This window comes from Tripterygium wilfordii, chromosome 21 (assembly GCF_013401445.1).
Source record: "Tripterygium wilfordii isolate XIE 37 chromosome 21, ASM1340144v1, whole genome shotgun sequence".
NCBI lineage: Eukaryota > Viridiplantae > Streptophyta > Magnoliopsida > Celastrales > Celastraceae > Tripterygium > Tripterygium wilfordii.
This window is the reverse complement of record NC_052252.1, coordinates 1,211,830-1,234,465: the sequence shown is the minus strand read 5'-3', so window position 1 is coordinate 1,234,465 and position 22,636 is coordinate 1,211,830. Positions and strand designations below refer to the sequence as shown.

Sequence of the window (22,636 nt, the reverse complement as noted above, 5' to 3'; positions counted from 1 at the left end):
TTGGACCTCAATAATTCGATCTTCCAAATTTTCTTCCCATAATATTAAGATAACCCATTTAAGCTTTCTTCCATGCTAAAGCTTTTTTTTTATATATAAAAAGTTCATAAAAATATTAATGAATGGCAAGAGAGTAACCTTAATATTTGCTATCTTTGTTAAGCACAGTACACATTCCCCATAGTATACTTGTGAAACCAACCAAACATTGGATTGGTAATAAATGACGTAGTATGCATTACCATTCCGTGGTCAAAGAGTGTACCAAACTTAATTACGTAACCCTAAGCCTATAATTGGCCAATGGCATGATTAAGAAATTTTGGTATCCGATCTTGTCTATCTCTCTATTGCAGCTCGCTTGTTTGCTTCATTGTTAGCATCATCACATATGGATCGATGTTCGTGCGTGTATCATGTTACACTAATGATAGGGATCTCAACAGTCCCAACTACTGAGTTAGACACATAATTTCTGAGATAACTGAGATATCAATTGTTGGGATCCGATCATTACTGATCATGTTAGGGTTTAAATTTAGAAAAAAAATTAGTGCCAAAATAGTAATACTCAAGTACCCCATGCTTCTTCATTCATGCTTGAATTATTTGTCTGTATTATCTAGCCATGATGCTTCTAGCCATCCTTCAAGTATTTGGAGGCTGGCTTTGAACAAAAATCATATTTGGCCATCATTGTACAAGGGTCTAAAGATAAAACCACCAAGAACAAAGAGTGCTTGACATTAAAGTTATTTGGTAGTTGTTACTTTGCTGGATTTGATTGTCAGAGCAGGTTTTTGCTTGATATGCCTTTGACAGAAAAAGTTTACCCTTTTTAGGGCTTCTTCGAGAGAAGATGGATCGACAGCAAACGTTATCCGGAGCCAATTCTCCAGTCCTACTGCAGTTCCTGCACTCGATAATAAAATCAGCCTTGTTAGCTCCTGGTTTTAGCAGGAAAACATTAACATTCCAATGATGCTGATGCCTGATAGAGAATACATCAGATGTCAATACAACAAAAGAAAAACTTCTTAGAAAGTCAGTATCATCAAGGCTTACACATTTTTCCTTTAAATTTTTTGGAAATCAAACCGAACCCACTTCGTGCTGGAATGCTTGAAACTATAATACATATGTATGAAAGTTCTTAACATTTGAAGTTGAGAGAGAAGAGATTCACAATCACAAGATTTCTTCCGTTTATAATTGCCTCCGCAAACTTTCTCTTTATATGGATTAGGAACGAAGTTGGACAGCAAAATTTAAGTCTGGTGGTCTGCTTCTTACCTGGAAGAATGATAATGGATTCCTCCTTGGCCAACTTGAAACAGAAATCAATGTCACTACTGATATCCTCCAATAGCGAAATATTCAGCTTCACCTGCATTGCATTAAGCTTTCAGTAAGTTTGACTACTTTTAAAGTCCTCGAAACTAATTTATAACTATGAATTTCAATCTGCCCTCACCATAAAAGCCATTGATCCCTCTGGTTTATGAGGACAAGTTATGCAATGGATCTCCTTTATCATTTCGCAACACATGTCTGAAGTCTGCTTCAGTAAGTCAATAGTCTTCTTGAAGAAACCCTCATTAGTTTGCTCAATGATGCGAGGTACAGCTGCCTACCATACCAGAAATATCGGAAGATAATTTAAGTATATGCTTCTTGGAATGAATAATTTACATTGTACAGCGTGTGTTACCAGAAGACAGTTAATCAAAACCCAAAAATCTCATTGGAAAAGAGAAATCCGTTCGAGGGGCCAAGACATGTTCATTACACGAAAATATGCGTAGGTCGCCTCAGAACAAAAGATATTTTACCAAAAAAAAGCTCTTGCAGCACATCAAGCCGTATTAAGTAAACACTGCTGATTCAATATAATTATATGACTAAATAAACTAACTGCTAGTAAATACATTGGCTTTGTATCACAAAGGAAACTATTTGTGCCACAAGCTTTCAGCCTACAGTTAATCAGATCAGGAAAGTGTAGACTAACCTGGATGAAAGTAGCAGGTCCACCCAAAATGTCAAAATACTTCTTGATACGCTCAACAGTCTGGACAAATGGAAGCAGTATTGGTTAACAATAGGGAGCAACTGCTAATATAGGCTTTATAGATAAAAAGCAAAAACCGACTGGCGTATATTTCTTGGCCACAGAAAATTAATTAGAGAAATATTTTGGACTAGTTTATGATGTTTAAAATTGGAATAAGTACACCAATTTGTGTAGCATTGCTGCATTGGAGAAAGCCTCTACAGCGTAGAGGCATCATTCTTAATGCAGCGCCACTCGTCAATCTTCAAAAATGCCATACCATTAGGAATTTAAAACTGCATAATTATTTTAATCCCTAACTGAGTGAACAATGTTTCAACGCAAAAAATACCAGCAAGAGAGATGGAGAGACAGAACCTTGGGTTTTCTGAACATGCCACCAGGATCACTTGTGACAAACCAACCAAGTCTCCATCCAGGCACTATCCATCTCTTTGATAGAGAGCCGAGAGTGAGGACAGGGACAACTGATCCAAAGACACCCATTGGCACAAACGGATTACGTCCGAAGGCCAGGTGCCCGTAAACCTCATCAGCAATCACAAGGGTTTCAAGCTTGCTTGCAGTTTCTGCAATCTAGGAAAAACTACCATTCAACTCAGTCTCCCAAATATTCACATGAAACCAATTCTAAAATACATATTCTCCAAGTATAATTATCAAGGCCGTCTACCTTCTTCAAATGTTGATAAGAGTATACATTTCCACAGGGATTCCCAGGATTGATGATAACTATTGCAACAGTGTTCTGATCTGCTAAAGCTTCAATAGCATCAAGATCTACCTCCCAGCCTTTTTCTGGAAGAAGATCAAAGTGTCGAATTTCAAGATTCCGAAAAGTGGCACATAGTTCATAGATCGGAAAGCCTGGTCTCGGAAGCAAGATATTTGCACCAGGGCGAGCAAGCATTGCCAATGAAACATCAATCGCTTGTGTGCAACCGGAAGTGATAAAAATGTCATCAGGTGATAGCTTGTAAGGAAGATCACGAGACAAATATTCAGCAATTGCCCTGTTAAAGAATTTAGATGATCAAATTAATTGTAGGAAATTCACAATGAGGGGGTAAAAAAAAGCCTTTATTGGATTATAGTGTGGTGGGCAAGTGGTTGCAGACTCCATGTGATTGAGACCTATCTGGCTGAATTAGATCTCATATTGATAAAATTCTATATTAACATTTAACAATGATTTTACTATCAACCTCAATACAAATTACAGTGTGAAGTGAGGAAGGGTGTGGTTTGCGGAGTAAAGGAGCGAGCAAAAGACCCAAGTTCGCCATTTCAGATTGCTGCAAGTTACTGAAAAATTACAAAAAGAGATGCTACTAAGTACTAATTCCCTTCCAAATAAAACTTCAAGTACTCGTTGCCTTGAGCTGAGTTTCAGAAAGCCCTGATTGATACTCCATGATTGCTCAAAACTTCATTTATGTTATACTGACAAGAAATATGATTACCAAATTTGACAAAAGGAACCCCCAATTGGTTTGAAACCTTTGATGCCTAAGTTCAAATCGAGAAGCATCAACACTATGATTGCCTTGAATGGGATTTAAAAAAACCCAAATTGATACATTCAAAACAAAAGGAACCCCCAATTGGTAATTTTAGAACAATTTCAACAGCAACAACCACCACAGATAGCACTACAGTGTCAGACTAACCGAGACAATCCCTTGCAGGCTCAACACATATAACATTTGACTGAAACTGTTGGAGCATTGAAGCAGCATGCACAATCATTCAATATAAATTCAAACAATCCCAAATCAGAAATTCAATAATTACACAAAAAATCTATCAATCAACTGTTCATAAAAAATGTACCTTCTTGCTTGAAGAATCCCAACAGTTGGAGCGTACCCATTAAACTTTTGAGAGTGAAGAGAATCAGAAACAGCATCTTCAGCAACATGGGTGGTCTTGAAACAAGAATGAGCAGATGGGTCTCCAATCCCCAACGAAATCACTCTTTTTCCGTCTTTTTCATCGACAGATTGCATTAACAAACTTAGAATCCCTTTGATTGTGATTCGAGAAGCCAATTCCGCTTCTGGGTTTCTAAGTACTGACCCATTATTCTCCATCAGCTTCTCTCCTCCTTGTTTCTGTTCGGGTTTTCAGCGTTTTGGGTCTAATAAGTGATTTCACAGGGAAGTGAGCGATTCAGCTTTAACTTAACAGATGTATGGTTGGATGATTAAGAGCCGATGCTCTCTATAAACCACATAGTGTTTTGCATGGAAACAAATTCGTGGCAAGTGGTTGTGAATTTGGACACTTTTAGCCAAAATGTGATTGTTGGAGTCAAATAATCTTGGGATCTATGATAACCATAGTGTTTGGTCCCACAATATCTTGGCTGTTTCATAAGATAAGTGTATCTATCATCTAACGTCTTCGCAAACGCATGAAAGGGCCAAAATTGTGAACTTGCGTGCCCAATTTTTCCACGACTTTACATTGGTAGCCATTCAACCGCAACCTTATTTATGATTGGTCTTTGTTTTCAACCTTTTTTTTAGAGCACATGCATCAGGTTATCTTAACAGATTCCTTAAAATACATATAAAATATCACTTTTTTTTATTTTATAAATTCTTTATCCAACCAAATCACCTATATTATTCTCCACTACATTAAAATAATATTTGTTTTTCTTTCCTTTATTATTCTATTGATATAATTTATTTTTATTAAAAATATCTAAAATAATAATAAATTCACCCACAAGTCTCCACCTTCCCTGCACTACAACACCACGGCTGCCTACCTTCTTTCCACCACCAACAACCAACCACCATGCCAGGCCATGAACAAAATTAGTTCTTTCCGTCGAAAAAGTTAATTCTACAACCCATGTTCTCCAAGGCTCTGACCCATAAACCCATAGCAGAAAATCAAAGATGGGTTTTGCAAAATAAATGAAATCAAAGAGACAATCATCTAGAACGAATATCGGTTTCTCAATTGATGTCCAATCTATGCAACGATTGTTCGACTTAGCCCTAAAAGGATAAGTGAAATTTGTTAACATTTTGGACCCCCATTAGCCACCCTCTAAAAGGCCTAATAGAGGGTGGAAGTATACCCTCATTTATATAAGTCATCAAGACCATTCTCAGTCAATGTGGCACTCCAACAGAGTTCAATTTGTGCACTTGGCAACAGAAGTGGAGCTCGATTCCCAAATCTCCCAAATCTTCCAAATCAAAGACCCGCGGATGAAGGAGGTGAGGAAACCAAGGTTGGGGAAGGAGAGCAGGATGAAGGATGAAGCAATTGATTTCCCAAATCTTCAACCGTTGTTGACGAACTTGTTGCAGTGTCGGAAGGAGAGAAGATTGTGAGCGAAGCCGGAGGCAAAGTGTATTTTCGTAGCGTTGAGATAGAATTGGGTACAATTGAGGAGAGATAATAATATTTTATTCTTACATAACGCTACAGTGATTAGGAACCACTGTATCAAGTCTTTCAAGTTTTTAAAATAGGGAAAAGTTTAGGTAATCTGATGCAGGGTTTTTTTTTACTAGTTCTCTATATTTATTCCATATTTTACAGACAGAACTATGTTTAAGTAATCAGATGTGGATGCTCTTGTGATTGAATCGTCTGTTAATGTCTTTTTCGTGGGATGATTGATAAACTTGATATAGCTTTTGATTGGTGTTCTTCGAGTTGGGTTCCCTTCCTTGTCGATCCAGTTCGGAGCGGGTATGGGGTTTAGATGGAGAACACTATCATCTACGTGTTGAGTTGTTGAATGTCACTTCCATCTCACACCACGTGCAGGGAGTATGAGAACCTTATGATTCTTGTCTCACATCACTTGGGTTGACAAACTTGGGCTTGTTTATATGATTTGGATTAATTTTCCCTTGTAAGCCGGTTTACAATGGAGAGCATGGATCCGGAAACACCATGTTATTTAGCAATTTTCAAAAAGGACAAACTTATGAACCAAATCGAACCAAACTGAATTTTGTAATTTGATTCGGTTATTTAAGCTAATGTCGTTCAATTAAGTTAATTTTTCCTAAGACAAAGTCCCTATTTTTGAGAGAACACTCTCGCTTTTCTTTAATTTCTTCAATGCATAGATATAACATATAGATAAAAACGACAGGTGGTTCGATTAGCAATTGGTTGGGTTAGGTACGTATGTGTTTAAAGTTCGATTCTAACCGCAAACATATTTCTTTGCGGTATTTCAAGAACATGTGGATAAATATAGTAAACATGTAGATAAATATAGTATTTAAAAACATCTACCCTAAAATAAATTAGGAAACAAACTATTAATTCACTTAAATTAGTTTTTTTTTTGAAACAAGGGTTTGGGGAGAGGATAAGATTCGAACCCACGATTTAATGGGTGGATGATCCCTTACATGTAAGGTGATTGTCGTTCAACCAACGACTCACTTGCATTCACTTAAATTAGTTGACAACTTTCCCTTATTTTAAACAGATTCTAAATTTTTCTGAATTAAGAAACTGAATAACATCAATATACAATTAAATGCCTAAACTTTCATGCAAAAATAAAAAATAGTCTAGTTCTTCATCAGTTCTCCTTGGATCGTCATGATTAGACTTGGATTAGACCAGTCACATGTGGGGTCCAATCAGTACTCAAAATAGCCACGTGGCACAGTTTATTACCGCTGGTTGGTACAACCTACGACCTATAGCTCTACTCAGCAACAACCGACCAGCATTTAAACCGATACTATTTTGGGCTATTGTAGAATTGCCGCATTCTATCACTACTCTATGAGAGCACTCACAATGGTGTGGCATGGGGCAAAAATTTGAGGACAGAAGGAGAACTGGAGAACCATCAAACTACCATGATCAGCTACGCAGGTTATCATTTCCTATCTCTATATATTAATCATAATCTTCTCAAACGTTATAATCTGATGGTTGGTGACAACTTACAGACCCCACTCTAACCCATACCCCCTCTCATCTTCTAAAGCAATCCATGCCTGGCCACATATAAGTTCGGGCCAAGTATCAAGCGCGAAATCAAACGAGAAGAAATATCACTAGGGATCGAGCCACGAAAAATCTTGCAAGAATACCCCTTTACCCGAAGGCGATAATCAATTGGGGTATCTCAGTTTGATTGTGTAAATTCTTAGCGACCCTAACACATTATAGTATTGCATGGTTTTAATATTTCTTTGTAAGAAATGTGAAATTAATCAAGAACTTGTTGATTACGTACATTTGGAAATGAATCGAGAAATATATGAAGACGAAGCAAAATAAAAGATTAACAAAATGAAAGAATTTATTACCTGAAATTTTGCTACCTAGTACCAAAACCAGAAGATGAAGCCAAGACTAGTAATAGAATTGCTTTTGTGGGTTTCTGTTTTTTATGTCCCCAATAAGTGAGGAACAATGTTGTTTATATAGTTTTAACATATTCAAGGTTGTGTGTTTTCTATAAAATCAATGTGATAAGTTTGATGATTCACCAAATCTTGTCTAATTATAAATGTATTGGATAAGTATGAAGAGAGTACTACCAACTTGGAACGTCTATCCAAATTGGAACTCTTCAAGAGATGGATAATTAGAAGGTTAGAACTCTTATATGGAGTGAGATAATTAGAAGGTGTCTAAATGTGGAAACTGTTATGAATAGGATAGGAGAGTACCGCATAAATCAAACCCAAATAATCAAAAAATATATTATCCATCAAAAAACCAACACGGTTTTGTAATTAAAATCTCGTCATTGAGAGGTGTCGTCCCAGGTCTGACTAAGAATGACATGGGTTTTGTGTTTGTCCAATATGTGTGGTCCTTGTGGATCCAATTCCGTCGTAAGCTTTATTGGTTGAGAGACATTGGATATTTACTTATAAACTACATTGATAACTTACACTTGACCTATGTAGAATATCAATGTTAATAAAAACTGTACTTACGTGGCTTGAATATGTTAAAGTATTTGACAATGGGCCGTCTGATATAAGGCGGACGATGGGCCTTCTTGGCATCCAAACTTATTCAAGCTATTAGATTCGATTAGAATTTGCAAGAGGATTAGAATCATTAGATTGGTTGTGATGCAAAATGACCAACTAATTAAGTTCAATAATTTTAAAGATAAATCATGTGGACACCTCGTAGTACTGTCGATGTTGACGTGTCAACCTGCATATGGTTGGTCTGACAAATAAAAATTATTATTGTAATAATATTGAAACGGTCTGACCCATTTAAACTTTCGGGTGGTTTTAACAGGTTTACCCACACGTAAACAAAATGGACAGCGAATAGGGCCCCAAAAAATACCAGGGGTGGCCCACACTACGAAGGGGCCTAGACTGGAGGGCGGCGCGGCCCAGTAAGCCTCCAGAGAAGTGTGACATAATCTTGTCGTCACGCACTATCTCCAGGTAATCTCTTGATATTCGAGCCCCATCACTACAAAACAAAAGTGCCCAATTATTTGAAATAATGTGGAGAAATATAGTTTTTTTTTTTGTTGGTAATTTTGTTTTGTTTTTTGTTGGAAAAGTCAATTGTGGGGATGCTAATAGAATGTACGAATATATATGTATATATCTAGGGAGAGAGATGTAAGGCATGCAGATTGATGAGATGATTTAGAGATGGTAAAAAAGGCTATGATTGTGTGGAGTCTCAAAATCCGAGCATGATGTGTCAAATTCTTATGATATGATGGATGGATTGATTGATTAGCCATGGATGGGATTGCTGAATTGATGCAAGCTAGCAGAATTACACCCATCATTTCTTCAGTTGAAATTTCAACACCAAAATATAAAATAAATCTCATTATTTAAAAGATATGACCAATGAATATCATGTGTTTTATTTGTAAAAATGGGGTATTTATAAGATTTGCAATATTGATATAGATCATTAAAAAATAGTCATAAGAAATATTGATGGCTCCTGCCTTCCCAGATATAATCCTCACTATTCAAAATAGTATCGAAAACTAATTCTGGGTACTCGCACTCTCCACCGTAGACAGTGTTTCATCACGCTATTCAATCTATTTTTGAAATTTAAAATACAATCTGAGCCCCGCACTCTTGAACATATCAAATGTTATTGATCAAAACTACAGAAAATTGTAGGGGTTTTCCACTGCTGATACCCCGGCTATATTGAAGGCAATGCACAATATTATCATAACATTACTCAATTAAGCTAAGAGATATTATAACAATATTAAGATTGAAAATACAAAAATATTTGCATAGTATTAGTAACCATTACTATAGCTGGAAAGGCTACAAAAAGTGGCCTAGCCCTCTCTCTATCTTTTTGTTTTTGCTTTAATCAATTGAAAGAAAACTTCATTGGTTGCCCAATTTTTTACCTTGCTTTTAGTCCCTTCCCTTTCCATGTAAGAGCAATTGCAGTAGTGTTAATTTGTTAGCCAAACAAAAATCTATATTAGGTCCCACTTCTATTAAATAAAAAGTCAAGGTAAACACGTCTCTCAATACAATCACATCAATAAAACACATCTCCCAATATAACTACATCAACAAAACACAAATTCTTATATATTTTCCTTCCCACCCAACATGGTGGCCAACAAATTCTCATGCCCTTCATATTGTCCCCAATAAAACTACACTAAAACACAATCTTTCAATATAAAACACATCTCCCAATATAGCCACATCAGGAAAACACAATATTGATCCAGACAAAATAAAAAAATTATAAAAAATTATCAAAATTATAAAAAATTATAAAAAATTATCAATCCCGTCAAATTTTTTATAAAAAATTATATTTTAACTTAAGAGTGGATTATTGAAAATGAAACTATTCAAAATTTAAAACTAAACTCATTATATATAAATTTAATTTCCAAATTCTTATGTATTAAAAATATAATTTTCAAAGGCGTTACCTCTACATTAGCCACTGCCCTCCTCGTCAGGAAATCCTTCCGTTTTATGTGTGAAAAACTGTGGAGATACTTCAATATCATCGAACTGTAATAGGCTGAGTTTTATTTTTTCCTTCAATTTTCCTTTACTTTTTGGAGACTAAAGATGGCGTGTGTAATGAACAATATTTGTCCCTCGCTCTCGCTTCTCCTCTCTCTGTCAAATTTAATAATTTAATCTGGTACTGTACCTGACATTGGAGATTTCAACCAGCTTTCTCGATACTTGCTGAAAATCTTTCTCAATTTTATTTTATTTTTCCCTCTCACAGAAGTTACTTTTTGTTCCCTTCCCCCTCATTTTTTCTTCACTGACAGAGAATACCTGTACACGCACGCATTCCTGCAGTAGAGCTCGTCACACATCATATCCATATATATCATCTAGAGAGAGAAAAATCACATCTTTATGTCATACATGTCTAGAGAGAGAATGAAACAGAGTAGGGCAAGGACAGGGGCAGGAAAACACAGAGATTTTTCATCCAAAGGCAGATCATACCTATATCTATAGGTTTATATAATTATTATTTTTCGTTTTGGACTTTCTTTAACTCTGGCAATTCGATTCATAACCATAAAAGCGGTTATTATGATAACACCTTTTCACTCCAACAACACATAACAAACCAATCACACACCCACTTTGTTATTCTGCAGAATTCTGTTCTACTGCGTTAAAGATCGTTCATTTTCGTTCTTCCTCTGCTGGTTTGAGTGAAACTCAATTTGTGTTCTATTGGGTTTTTGTGGTTTGGTTTGTTTGTTTTTGAGTGTGTTTCAATGGAGCTTTACCGCCAGTTTGATCACTGTGACACCCACTTGCCTCCTGGGTTTCGGTTCCACCCAACTGACGAGGAACTGATTACATTCTATCTCTTGAAGAAGGTGCTTGACAGTAATTTCACTGGAAGAGCCATTGCTGAAGTGGACCTTAACAAATGTGAACCATGGGAGCTCCCTGGTACAAGTTATTTTCTTGTCTGTTGTCACTCACATTTATGTTCTCTAGCTGTTTGATTCAATTTTTCTGTCACTGTTTTTTTTCAGATAAAGCTAAAATGGGAGAGAAAGAGTGGTACTTCTTTAGCCTGAGAGACCGTAAGTACCCAACTGGACTCAGGACTAATAGAGCAACTGAAGCTGGGTACTGGAAAGCTACTGGCAAAGATAGAGAGATTTACAGTTCAAAGACCAGTGCACTTGTGGGAACGAAGAAGACACTGGTGTTTTATAGAGGTAGAGCCCCTAAAGGAGAGAAGAGCAACTGGGTTATGCATGAGTATCGCCTTGAAGGGAAGTTTGCTTACCATTACGTCTCCAGGAGCTCCAAGGTAGGTGTTGCATGATCGAGTTATACATGCTGTGTTTACATGTGTTGTGCACAGTTTTCATCATGCACTGAACACATTGTTCTTTCTCCCCTTTGGTGTGATATGGCATTTTTCTTGTTTAGAATCATGATTTTATGATCCATAATCTATACCAAAGTACCTGATGATATTTGTTATATGTTGTGAGTTGAAGATCAAAGCCATGTACTTGATTTGATTCCACTGCTGTTTTACCGAGTATTTAGTTTCAGTTGTTGTTTCTTGCGCCTTTTAGCATCAAAACAATGATATTGTAAAATTATAGAACTATTCACTACGTGCATATAATACTATTCACCCTTAGTGCTGATAAATAATGATTCTGCAGCATCTGAAGCCTTTTTTTATTGAATCCCTAACCATTTATCGGCACATTATTTCCTGTAAAAGTTGGAACTTTATTCACTGTAAATGCTTTTCCTTTGATTGATTTAAGTGGGTGGTTTATTCATTCTCAGCTTCACTTTTCTGCGCAATCTTTTGCTGATAACCATTTATAAATTGATAAAGTCAAGTAGAGAAATTATCCATGTTGCTTGTTTCAGCTATAAGCATTTTCATTCTAATGATTCAAAATCAATTTATTTGTGAAATCACTAGTGAAATTGAAGATGTTAATGTCTTTTTATTTGGGTTCACTGAATTGCATTGCCGTTTTAGGACGAGTGGGTGATCTCCCGGGTCTTCAAAAAGACTGGTGGTATCAACGCAAGCAGTAGCAGTACTGCCGGTGCCAAGAAAAACTGCCTGAACCAGAACATCAGTCTCTACACTGAAGCCAGCTCTCCTTCTTCAGTCTCTCTGCCACCTCTCCTTGAACCTGGGAGCAACTCTATCACAGGGACCACATCGAGCACCACCATGACCGACCGCAAGAGCAGCTCCTATATCAACCCCTCTCAATCCGAGCACGTGTCCTGTTTCTCCACAATAGCGGCAGCAGCCACTGCCGCCAACAGCTACTTTGATTTCACTTCCATTCAGCATCAGCCACATCAACAGCCTCCATTTCTTGCAATTGAAGCATCCTCTAGGTTTCAAAGAAGTGCTGATGTCAATGCATTCTCAAGCCTTGCATCCTTGCAGGACAATCTGCAGCTCCCCTTTTTCTTCTCACTGCCCGGGACGGTCTCCTCTCTGCCGCCGCCAGCAATGCAGGATGGTGGTGCTGGTGGTGGCTCCAGTATGACTTGGGATAGTGGAAGGATGGATGTTGGTCCTACTGAGCTTGACTGCCTATGGACTTACTAAGACTGTTTGAGACTTCCTTGTTAATCTTAGTGTCTTTGTCTTGTGATCAGTATTTCTATTTCTGAAACCTGGATTTGTAATTAATGATATGTGTGTAGTGCTTAGTAAGTAGTGTTTGTAGGAAAGATTTGGTATCATCTATGTTGTTTATCTATCCTTATCAGAGAGATATTACTCTGCTTAGGACTGTGACTGCTTTAACTTTAGTGTTTGATGTATGTCCTCAATGAAGGTTTTAATTGTTTTGTCTTCATTGAACTTGTGATTCATATGTGGGCATCTGTTTTTAGTCCTCATGTCATGTTGTATTTGCTTGAATTAGAAATTTTGTGTGTTTTCAAGCACAAAGAAAGTGACTGGCTGTTCATTAGTACCAACTTGAACTAGATGGAGTTGCGAACCTGTGGGTTGTTTTCTTGCAATGAATGTTATTCTACTGGACCTATTAATTAGGTGGGTGAAGTTGGTGGATGGATTGGGTTTGTAAATTTTGCACCACATGCTTCATTTTCACATGGGGTACTGGGTCTCGGAGTGGACATTGAGAGAGTACAAAATAGTGTATATGTCGTGTGTGCTCCCTTAGCCTAGCTCTACTTGGGGAAGGGACAAATTTAATTTCTTCTCTCTACATGACAGTGTTGGTTGCTTGCCAGTTTAAACAGTAGAGCAGGTAAGGGACCATACTACTATAACTACATTATGAGTGTTAGGGTACATCTAAGACGTTGTATATATGCCACAGAAAGTTGATTGTAAAAGTCATTTTGATTTTCAATGAAAAAAATGAGTAATTAGAACTTTAGAAGCAAATGTCCTTGTGGAGTAGCTTGGCGGTATGACATATTTTGGTATGTGTAGTTAGAGTTAGACGCATGTACCCATGTTCGATTTTGTACTTAGTATTACGTTTACAAAATATTTCATACATATATTTAGATGTATCGCTATCTTCAGAGTTTATCATACGAAGGCGAGACTCATAATGGGCCGACTCTTGGGAACTTTAAAGGCAGAGGTCAATATTAAATCACGCTTAAGTAAATAAACCCAATTACTCTCTTACAAGCATATCGACAAAAAAACACACTACATGTGACAAATCTTAGTATAGCTGTGATTCTCGTACTGATGCATCACATACATATACTGATACACAAACCCTAAAAAGTCATATCAGTACAATGTGGAGCCTGAAACCCACAGTGATGGTTAATGATGAGAGGGGTTTGTATTATTATACATATTAAGGTTGGAATTGAGCACGTGATCTGGGCATGAACGGAATTGCAATCAAACTAGCCACATTTTTTGAGGGAGGGAAGTATTGTCCAAGGCATGTGTACATGGAAATAGCATACCACGCTTTGTACCCTATTACTGCAACTTTTGGACTTGTTAATGTTTTCATGTAATGTATTGGGGGCCAGTGTAAGTATGTTGTGATGGAGATACACACATATATGTATATATGTGCTCTGAATAAGAGGTCAAAATGAAAAACTCCAAAACACCAAATGCCAAAAGACCCAAAAGTTGGGGTTTGGTGGGTATATAAGAAGAAAGGAATTATGCTCTTAGAATCAAATGATGTCTTGTTTGGACCCTTTTTGGTGGTTTGATGGATCTCTGTCTTTGATGGGTGCAGTCTCACTTTTTTGGTCTGTTTTCAGTGAACAAGGTGGAATGTTTGATGATGGGTCATGGTCATTGTGAGCTTAATTTTCTTGGTGGGTCTAGTTGGAGGAGCTAAGTATCAGTCACAACTAGCAATGCAGCTTGAGGGAAATCCTCACATCCAAACTAGAGGGAAGCAAGTCCCTTTTTTCTGGCCAGTGTGGTTTAGGAACTAGCTGCACTGCCCTTGCCTGTACCTTTCTGTACTGGGGTGCGGTTATCATTATCTGCATTTCATGGGCAGGAGCTAGCTGCAAACGGTGTTGGAGAATACCTAGCTACTGATATAAGCATGTTAATCTTATTGTACTTCTGATCACACTATACTAACTCCAATGGCTAATAGAAGACAGTAATCCGCTAAACCATATTTGATGTCCTTAAAGTTACACGATTTTCTCATTTATGTCCTCAAAGTTTAAAATGTCTCGTTTCTATCCTTAATGTTCTGGATATTATTCGTCGAAGCTTTGGGTAATTCCGCCATGAATTAGAGTCATTAGACCTTCTTCGGACAATGAAACTTGGCAAGTTTTTGCGGCAATGAGCAACAATCTCACCTTCAGTCACATCATAATTTTTTCCCAATGTGGGAGCTTTATTAACAGCAATGAAATCACATGGACATGGGCTCACTCCCCACAATGGGTGCGACATTGTCACCACCGCCGCCTCCAACACGTTAGGGTGCTTGAAAAGCACAGTTTCCAATTCTCCATTGCTTATATTCTCACTGCCCGATATGATCACATCCTTTGATATGTCCTCTGCAATGGCTACCTGCACCTGGGGCTTATGCTGAGTTGAACTTCTTCGATTTGGGTTAGAAATATCTAAGAAGAATTTTGCGACTTTGGATGAGCTGGGCTTTAGGGAAAATGGTGTGAAATTTTATTTTTTAAGTATAAGTCGCATTCTGGTTGCCATATATGTGCAAATTCGACGATCACTTTTTAGAACAGTAAAATTAGCACACAAACGAATAGGTTTTTGTAACATTAAGGACAGAAACGAGACACTTTAAACTTTGAGGATATAAATGAGAAAACCGTATGATTTAAGGATACCAAGTATGATTTAGAAAACTAGACATAGATACAGATGTTTTCCGAGGCCAATAAAGTGTGGACAAAATATCAGTTCTCGAATCCTGGTTAAAAGAAAAAACACACTTTAATTGAGAGAGAGGTTATAGAGCTACAAACAGTTGAATATATGTGTACATAAATACACAATGGCCTCTCCATAAGCCATGAATGAACCACCAACAACGGTTGCACACAAATTTTGCTTTACAATTAAAGCCACCAAGAGCATGAACTACCTGTAACAAGGGGAGTTGTTGACCTATTGGATTATGCCTACCTCAAGAGGTGTCTCCTAGTGGGCCAGGGTGCTCATGAATTGGCTTTTGGGCCTAGATTCCCATGCTGCTTATAAGGGCCATAAGTGTATAAGCTAAGGCCCATTAAGATCAGCCTCACTCAACCAAATAAAGGAGAGACACAATAGGGTCTCCCATGCCTCATTTGGGCCGTAAGTGTATTAGTGAAAGCCCATTAATAATATCAGCCTCACTCACCATTCACCAATGCCTCCTCCTATTGCCTATTTCCAGACTAGGCCCACAGTCCAAATCCAAAAACCTTTAGGTCCATGGGCCTTAATCTTGTGGCAAATGGGGAATTACATCCACTGCCCAAGTTGTGGATAAAACACATCAAACCATCAATCCGGAGCAATTCAATCAGAGAAGAAATGGCAACAGCTGTTGGCTATCTATCCTCTTCCTGCTTATCCCTCCAGTCCAAGTTCAGTAATCTTTCGCTCACTAACTCTTATTCTCAACCCAGTTTCACGCCTCTCGGGTTCTCCTCTAATCTCTCTCTCAATGTCTTCTCCAAAGGTATTTGCCGTCGCTCTCATATTATTTACTCTTCACTGCAAATCAGGGACCTTTTTTTTTAAACTCATTCCGGTTAATGGAAATTACGTAGATTGTTGAGGATTAATGGGATTTTGAATTGTGAAGATTTTTCTTTTTGGGTGAAATTTCAGGGCATTTGTCGATGAACCCAGTTGAGAGGCCGAATCGTCGTGCGATTGTTTGCGAGGCTGCGCCAAAGAAAAAGGTTGATTCGGCGGTAAAGAGAGCTCTCCAAGCCGAGAAAAGGCGCATTTACAACAAATCCAGGAAATCTGAGGTCAAAACTCGCATGAAGAAGGTATTCATTTATATGTGTAGAATGTCAAGATTACAACAGACTAACGAGTGTTCATCAATTCCTTTCGTCTTTGCCTTCAATTTATCTATATAATTAGGTTTTTGGGATAAAGAATAGTTCTTTTCTACAGCGGGATGTTGTTTTAATACTGGAACAGCACTGGATGCTTTCTAATTTCCTTGGAAATTTTAGAGGCACTAATTAGCATTGTTGTTAAACTAATATTATCCGCTTTGGGCCTCAGCTTTTACGGCTTTGTTCTTTTCGACCGTCGCCTATAGGAAATGGATCTTTGCTTATAAAGTATAAACCATTCCGTTGGTTTATTTCAATCTGATGTGAGATTTTTAATCTTAACAATTATTACCGTTTAAGTGCTATTCATGAAGCTCTTGTCTTGATCTAGATATATTTTCTTTAGAATTGGTCAATATGCTGACCTTTCAGCTGAACCTGAAGAATATTGACGGGAAAAGTGGTAGGCTGGTAGCTTTATGTTTAACAGTTACTTGAGGAATCCGAGAGAAAATGCAGAAGATGCGAATATTGTGTAGTAGCAATGCCTTGGGACCTGTTTTTTGGGGGCTGAGGCTGAAACTTGTGGATTTCTTTATCTTCTCTTTCTCCTAATCTTCATGAAGATCTAATAAATATGTTGCTGCAGAGTGGAAAGATGATTAATATCGCTGTTCAAAACAACATGTTTTGTGAATATAGGGCATCTGATGTGAGCTGTTAAGGGATCTCAAGTTAAGATGGTGTGACTAGGTCTCTCTGATGCTTGAGTGTGCGCGTGCGTGTTAAGTGATGTGGATCAGCTAATGGATTCCTTGCCCATGCGAAAGGAATTATTGAAAACTAATGGATGAGGCTAGTATCAATATTTAGAATATACATGTATTACTTAAAAGTGGACTTTGAGGGGAGTTTACTTGATATCTTAATCTTCCCTCTCTTCTTTTTTCGATTCCCATATAGGCGAGTATGTGGCCCAATGATAGAGTTGTAAGGGTGGCAACCTATAGGTCACAAGTTCAATTCAAGGAGATAGCTTCTCCACATATTGGGGGTACGGTTTGCGTGCATCTGCCTATCCCCGACGTCACCCACTGCATGAGACTTGTGCTCGGAAGTTGTTTAACAGACAAACATGTGACCCAGTAATAGAGTTGCAGGGTGCAACTTAGATGTTATATGTTCAATTCCTGAAAAGTGAAAACATTCTCTTCACATGTTATGTGGGAGTAACCTCTGTGTACATTTTACTTATCCTGACTCCGCCTACTGCATACATTATTTTAATTCCATTTATTTTGTCTAACTATAACTATGGGATTGCAGTTTTTCTGGAAAAACCTTGTGATTTTGCCAATGCTTTTATTTCCTTGTGCTGTAGTAGTAACATCGTTGATACTATGAACCAGTAAAAGCATAAGCCTATTAAATTATTGTTGTACATATCTAGTATGTCTTATCAGTATAATTTGGATGCACTCAAGCTGGATCTGCGGATTTTTGCTAATTTTTACAGGTTCTTGAAGCACTGGATGCACTCATGACAAAACCTGATCCACAACCTAACGAGGTTCTTCCAATCGAGAAACTGATCGGAGAGGCATACTCGGTGATTGACAAAGCAATCAGAGTGGGAACATTGCACAGGAACACTGGAGCACGCAGAAAGTCTCGGCTTGCCAGAAGAAAGAAGGCTGTGGAGGTCCGTCATGGCTGGTACACGCCTACTCCTGCAACAACTGCTTCATAGATCCCTCTTACTTGGTCACATTAAAGTGTGGCAAAAGAGTCTGTTTCTGATATGTAGCAGAATTGCAGATGACAATGTTATTTTGTAATATCGAAATTGTGGTTTCTTCTGATGGATATAATTGACACCCCTCTCGTAAATCATTGTGTAATGCTGACTGCAACACTGTGTCTAGTATTTTCTGCATGTTTAAGGTCTTTGCTGGGTTTCATAATTTTTTGAGGCAGCACCATTAAATCTTGCTCCAGACAAGGTGATTGATTATGTTTACAACTTACAAGATAGATGAAGGGATGAGGGAAACTCGAACTCAAGAGCTCTATGAGATATCACACACATGAGTATCATCTTAACTACTCATGGTTCTCTTCTACTTCATAGTTAAAGCGTAACTAAAAGGCACGCTGAATATGAGGAATCAAAATACAATTTAAGGCCATAAACTGATACGAACCCTATTCAAGAATCAAGATCCCAACCCACCATACAATTTTTATCGATATGGTATAGTTTTGGCAGCTGCAACCATCTTGACCTAATTCTATTTCTCCATGTTAGGTAGTGGTATTCAACTATCTTTGCCTCCTTGGTTATTCAACATCACAAAAACCACAGATTGACAAGAAATCATGTCAAACTTAGAAACCATGTTTGGTTCATTTATGTTATGCAAAGTTAGGTGAATTCTTACTGTATTTCAACCTTGCCTGCATCAATTTCATTCCTTTAAGTTTGATATTTACTATCAAGTTTATATTTGTTGATACCTAAAATTTGCTATGACTTAATTAAGTTATGATCATTTACGTGTAAACGAATTCGATTTCATGTTTGAACGACCAGTTTCAAGCTAGTTTGTGTAAAATTGTTTGACCGTATCACTCTCAACTCAGGCAATTGCGAACAAAAGTTTTGTACTTGACATTTGACAACAGTATAAGTTGGGTCAAAATCGAATGCGTAGTCACAAGGATATTGCTCATAATAGGAATCAAATTCAATACCTTTGAGTTCATACGATTTGACCCTAAACTCTTATGCGTTAGGACAAGTCTAGTTTTAAATCGGACAAAAATTTTATGTATTAGATCCGAATTTCCAATGTACACGGGTCAATATCAGGAGAGGCATCACCTTATCCTCATCAGTTGGATTCCAGACAAAATACAGTACGTGCCGTCATTGGAGCTTCCACCACCAAACCAAAACCAAAAAAACAAGACAAAAGGTGTCGTAACCGCCGTTTGGTAACGCCGCCCACCCTATCTCCATTACCTTCGTGAGAAGAACGGTGCACCGAATGTTTTAAAAAGTTTAGAAAATTGATAAATACTATAAAATTTAAGTTATCTTAAATATTTGATGTTATTTTTTTTGATGAATTTAATTATTTTTTACGAAAAATACATCCAACCGGCTATATGTGCGGTACCGGCTAATTGTGTCGGTGAGCCAAATGGAAAATCTGCTAATTTTCACGGTGAGCTAAACCTCGGTTCGGTACGCGCTCGACAACCGACGCGCCAACCGGACCCATGAGAGGGCGTAAGACAGTGACGCCTCTTTCTACGCAAAATCATGCTCCGACGGCTGAGCCGATTTGTACACGATCTAGGTCAGTGTTCTCGTTGACCGAGTTTATTACCCAAATTTAGCTCCTTCAGTCGGCGCGCACTTGCACCCATTAAGCGTGACAGGGACGCTCTTCTTAAATACACGGGTTTGCTTTAATGATCTTCCCCGCTTGAAAAAGATGGCTATCCAAATTTTGGAGAAATAAGGGCTGCTAAAATTAATGAATTTGCGGGCACGTTTTTGTTATGTGAATCCATTAATACCCACTCAATTACAAATTTACAATCTTATTAGGCAATTTTCAAACACCATACCATTACATTTGGAATACATAAAATTATTATTGTGTTACTAGTTGAACAATATTTTTTTTGTCTTAAACAAAAATTAAATCAACTTAAAAATATAAATCATTGAATATAAATCCAAAATATTCTATATATTTTGATCGGGTTTAACTGTCAAAACACCGTCAAAAATCAAATTTACATGAAAAAACGTAAAATTAGGAACCATTGAATGTAAACCCGAAATATTATGTCTCTCTTGAGATCAAAACACATCTATGATATTATACCATTGTACTAGTGAATCCGATCAAAACATATTTATAATATTATTTTTTGAAAAAAAAAATTGAAGTAGATCCTTTTTATTATAGGGGGGGTGAGGATAAAAAAATTTACAGCTGAAACCGGACATCCGAAGCTGAACTGTGTAGTGGTTTGTGCAGGAGAAGCCACGTCGAAGGCTTTGACTGTACACAACAAAGCGCTCCAAAAGGAGCGGCTCTTTAAGCCCATCACACACCCTCTCTCTGTTCCTCTTTTATAAAATCCCAACACTTTTCCTTCTTTTCCCCCAACTCACCCAACATTACATACACAACCAACGAGACAAAAGAAAGAGGCAAATCAATGGCTCCAAGAGAGAAGCCCACCCAATCCGTGAACCAAAACCCAAACGCCTCCAAGGAGATCCGTTACCGCGGCGTTAGGAAGCGTCCCTGGGGCCGATATGCGGCCGAGATCCGGGATCCGGGGAAGAAGACCCGGGTCTGGTTAGGCACTTTCGATACAGCTGAAGAGGCGGCGCGTGCATACGACGCTGCCGCACGTGAGTTCCGCGGCGCCAAGGCCAAGATTAATTTCCCTTTCTCAACTGTGGAGTTCGCCCGCAGCCCCAGCCAAAGCAGCACCATTGATTCCTCCTCTCCTCCGCCTGAGATAACGCACCTCGACCTCACTCTTGCCAGTAACCCTAACCTCTTCGGCGGCGCGTATTTCGCCCCTCCGACGGTTGCCCACCCAACAGCCTTCTTCGACTCCTCCGCGCCGCTCGTAGGCCGTTACGGTTCTGTTAGTCCGACATTTAAGGCGGCTGTTGGAGGCGGGGCCCACAGCGACTCTGATTCGTCGTCAGTCGTTGATTTTGAAAATTTGGGTCAAGATCTGGAGCTTGGTGGTCCATGTAAATCCAAGAGTGAAGGATCATCGCTGGATCTTGATCTTAACCTGCCCCCACGTGAATTGGCCTGATCATACACCCGGCTTTTGTTTGTACGGCGATGGAATATTTATGAAACGACGTCGTTTGATTGCTATTTTCTTTCACGTAACCGCAAGAGCAGGATTTTGTACATAGACATAACTGAGGATGTGCGACTGTGTGTGTCGTTTGTTTTTTGCAACTGATGAGGAACTTTGATTTTCTCATTGTTGTTCGTTCGTTACTCTTTAACGTTAAACATGTTTTAGTTATCCTCTTATCAAGATCAAAGATCCTCTTGTCAGTTGGATCTCGTTTGTCTGCTGAGAGAAAACAAAGGAAAATGAACCCAAATTTTTTCTCTTTCTGATTAATCAAATGGAATCCATAATCTTGGCCATAATTTCTTTTGCATTCTATTGGTTTAATAAACGTAATTTTTGTTAAGTCTTTTGGTAAAAGAAGATTACAGTAAGAAGCAACAGACATGCGTAGCCGGCATTTTTGTAATCTGATAAGGTTGTTTTTGTCTTGTGGTTTTTGTTTCGTGGCTTGTCGTACACGTAGCTTAAGATTCGTAGAGAACTAGTAGGTAGTGATACTGTATGGTCTCTCACATCCACACGTTGAACCCACCGTTTGTACCGACATCGCATATATATATATATATCTTATCTTATAACTATTGTGCTTAAATTCCTTATAATTATACCAAAACGGAAAAAGTTTATGCATAAGTACATATAGAGATTGTTTCATATGACACTTATTTGTGTAATATTTCATTGAGATCTTGAATCTGAGTTTCCACCATCCTCGAAAAAAATTATTTATAGAGATTAATTAACAAGTTTGCGGTAACGAATTAGCTATACGTGTCATGATTTTTCTTCAAAATAGTTGTAGAATTGTTAAAGAGAATTTTGAAAGAGGAAATCACGGCGGCCGCTTCGGTTGGTTCCTTTCCGGTCAATGTCTAGTGTCGTGTGGATTCCATTTTCACAATTCTAGGATTTTCTTTGTCATGAAAATCCACACTTCCCGAATAAGAATCCGACACGTATGTCTGTTCACGTGGGTATATATGTTCGTATGCTTTGGTCGCGAAACATGTGTTGGGTGGGGGTGACAGAAAGTTAAAGCCGGCGCATTCGGTGAATTGGGGTCCTCCAAATGGTGGGAACCTGATAACGAGTGAGACGCTTGTTGTTTGACACGTGGAGGACATTCGAAGAGTGT

The 22,636-nt window shown here is 38.1% G+C and overlaps 4 protein-coding genes across 5 annotated transcripts; 3 read left to right on the top strand and 1 right to left on the bottom strand.

Moving 5' to 3' along the window:
- Window positions 1-554: 554 nt before the first annotated feature.
- Window positions 555-7,501, bottom strand: LOC119990119 (probable aminotransferase TAT2). 2 transcript variants are annotated; one of them, XM_038835966.1, is made up of 8 exons: window positions 7,390-7,501; window positions 3,908-4,214; window positions 2,748-3,087; window positions 2,432-2,650; window positions 2,012-2,071; window positions 1,475-1,630; window positions 1,294-1,387; window positions 555-913 (listed from the first exon to the last, which is right to left on the bottom strand). In XM_038835966.1, the coding sequence occupies exons 2-8, from the start codon at window positions 4,165-4,167 to the stop codon at window positions 753-755; spliced, it is 1,290 nt and encodes a 429-aa protein (XP_038691894.1). In that variant the 5' UTR covers window positions 4,168-4,214; window positions 7,390-7,501; the 3' UTR covers window positions 555-752. The 2 variants fall into 2 exon arrangements, with proteins under 2 accessions (XP_038691894.1, XP_038691893.1); XM_038835965.1 differs by lacking the exon at window positions 7,390-7,501 and having other exon boundaries at window positions 3,908-4,498.
- Window positions 7,502-10,385: 2,884 nt separating this feature from the next.
- On the top strand, window positions 10,386-12,874 carry LOC119988398 (protein CUP-SHAPED COTYLEDON 2-like). The gene is made up of 3 exons (XM_038833418.1): window positions 10,386-11,007; window positions 11,094-11,377; window positions 12,077-12,874. Exons 1-3 carry the CDS (start codon window positions 10,827-10,829, stop codon window positions 12,665-12,667), a joined length of 1,056 nt encoding a protein of 351 aa, XP_038689346.1. The 5' UTR covers window positions 10,386-10,826; the 3' UTR covers window positions 12,668-12,874.
- A 3,188-nt stretch (window positions 12,875-16,062) lies between these two features.
- Window positions 16,063-18,548, top strand: LOC119988399 (30S ribosomal protein S20, chloroplastic). The gene is made up of 3 exons (XM_038833419.1): window positions 16,063-16,250; window positions 16,403-16,569; window positions 18,101-18,548. Exons 1-3 carry the CDS (start codon window positions 16,103-16,105, stop codon window positions 18,332-18,334), a joined length of 549 nt encoding a protein of 182 aa, XP_038689347.1. The 5' UTR covers window positions 16,063-16,102; the 3' UTR covers window positions 18,335-18,548.
- A 2,201-nt stretch (window positions 18,549-20,749) lies between these two features.
- LOC119988600 (ethylene-responsive transcription factor 4-like) lies at window positions 20,750-21,800 on the top strand. Its single transcript, XM_038833691.1, has one exon. The coding sequence runs from the start codon at window positions 20,827-20,829 to the stop codon at window positions 21,445-21,447; it is 621 nt and encodes a 206-aa protein (XP_038689619.1). The 5' UTR covers window positions 20,750-20,826; the 3' UTR covers window positions 21,448-21,800.
- The last annotated feature ends 836 nt before the right edge of the window (window positions 21,801-22,636 follow it).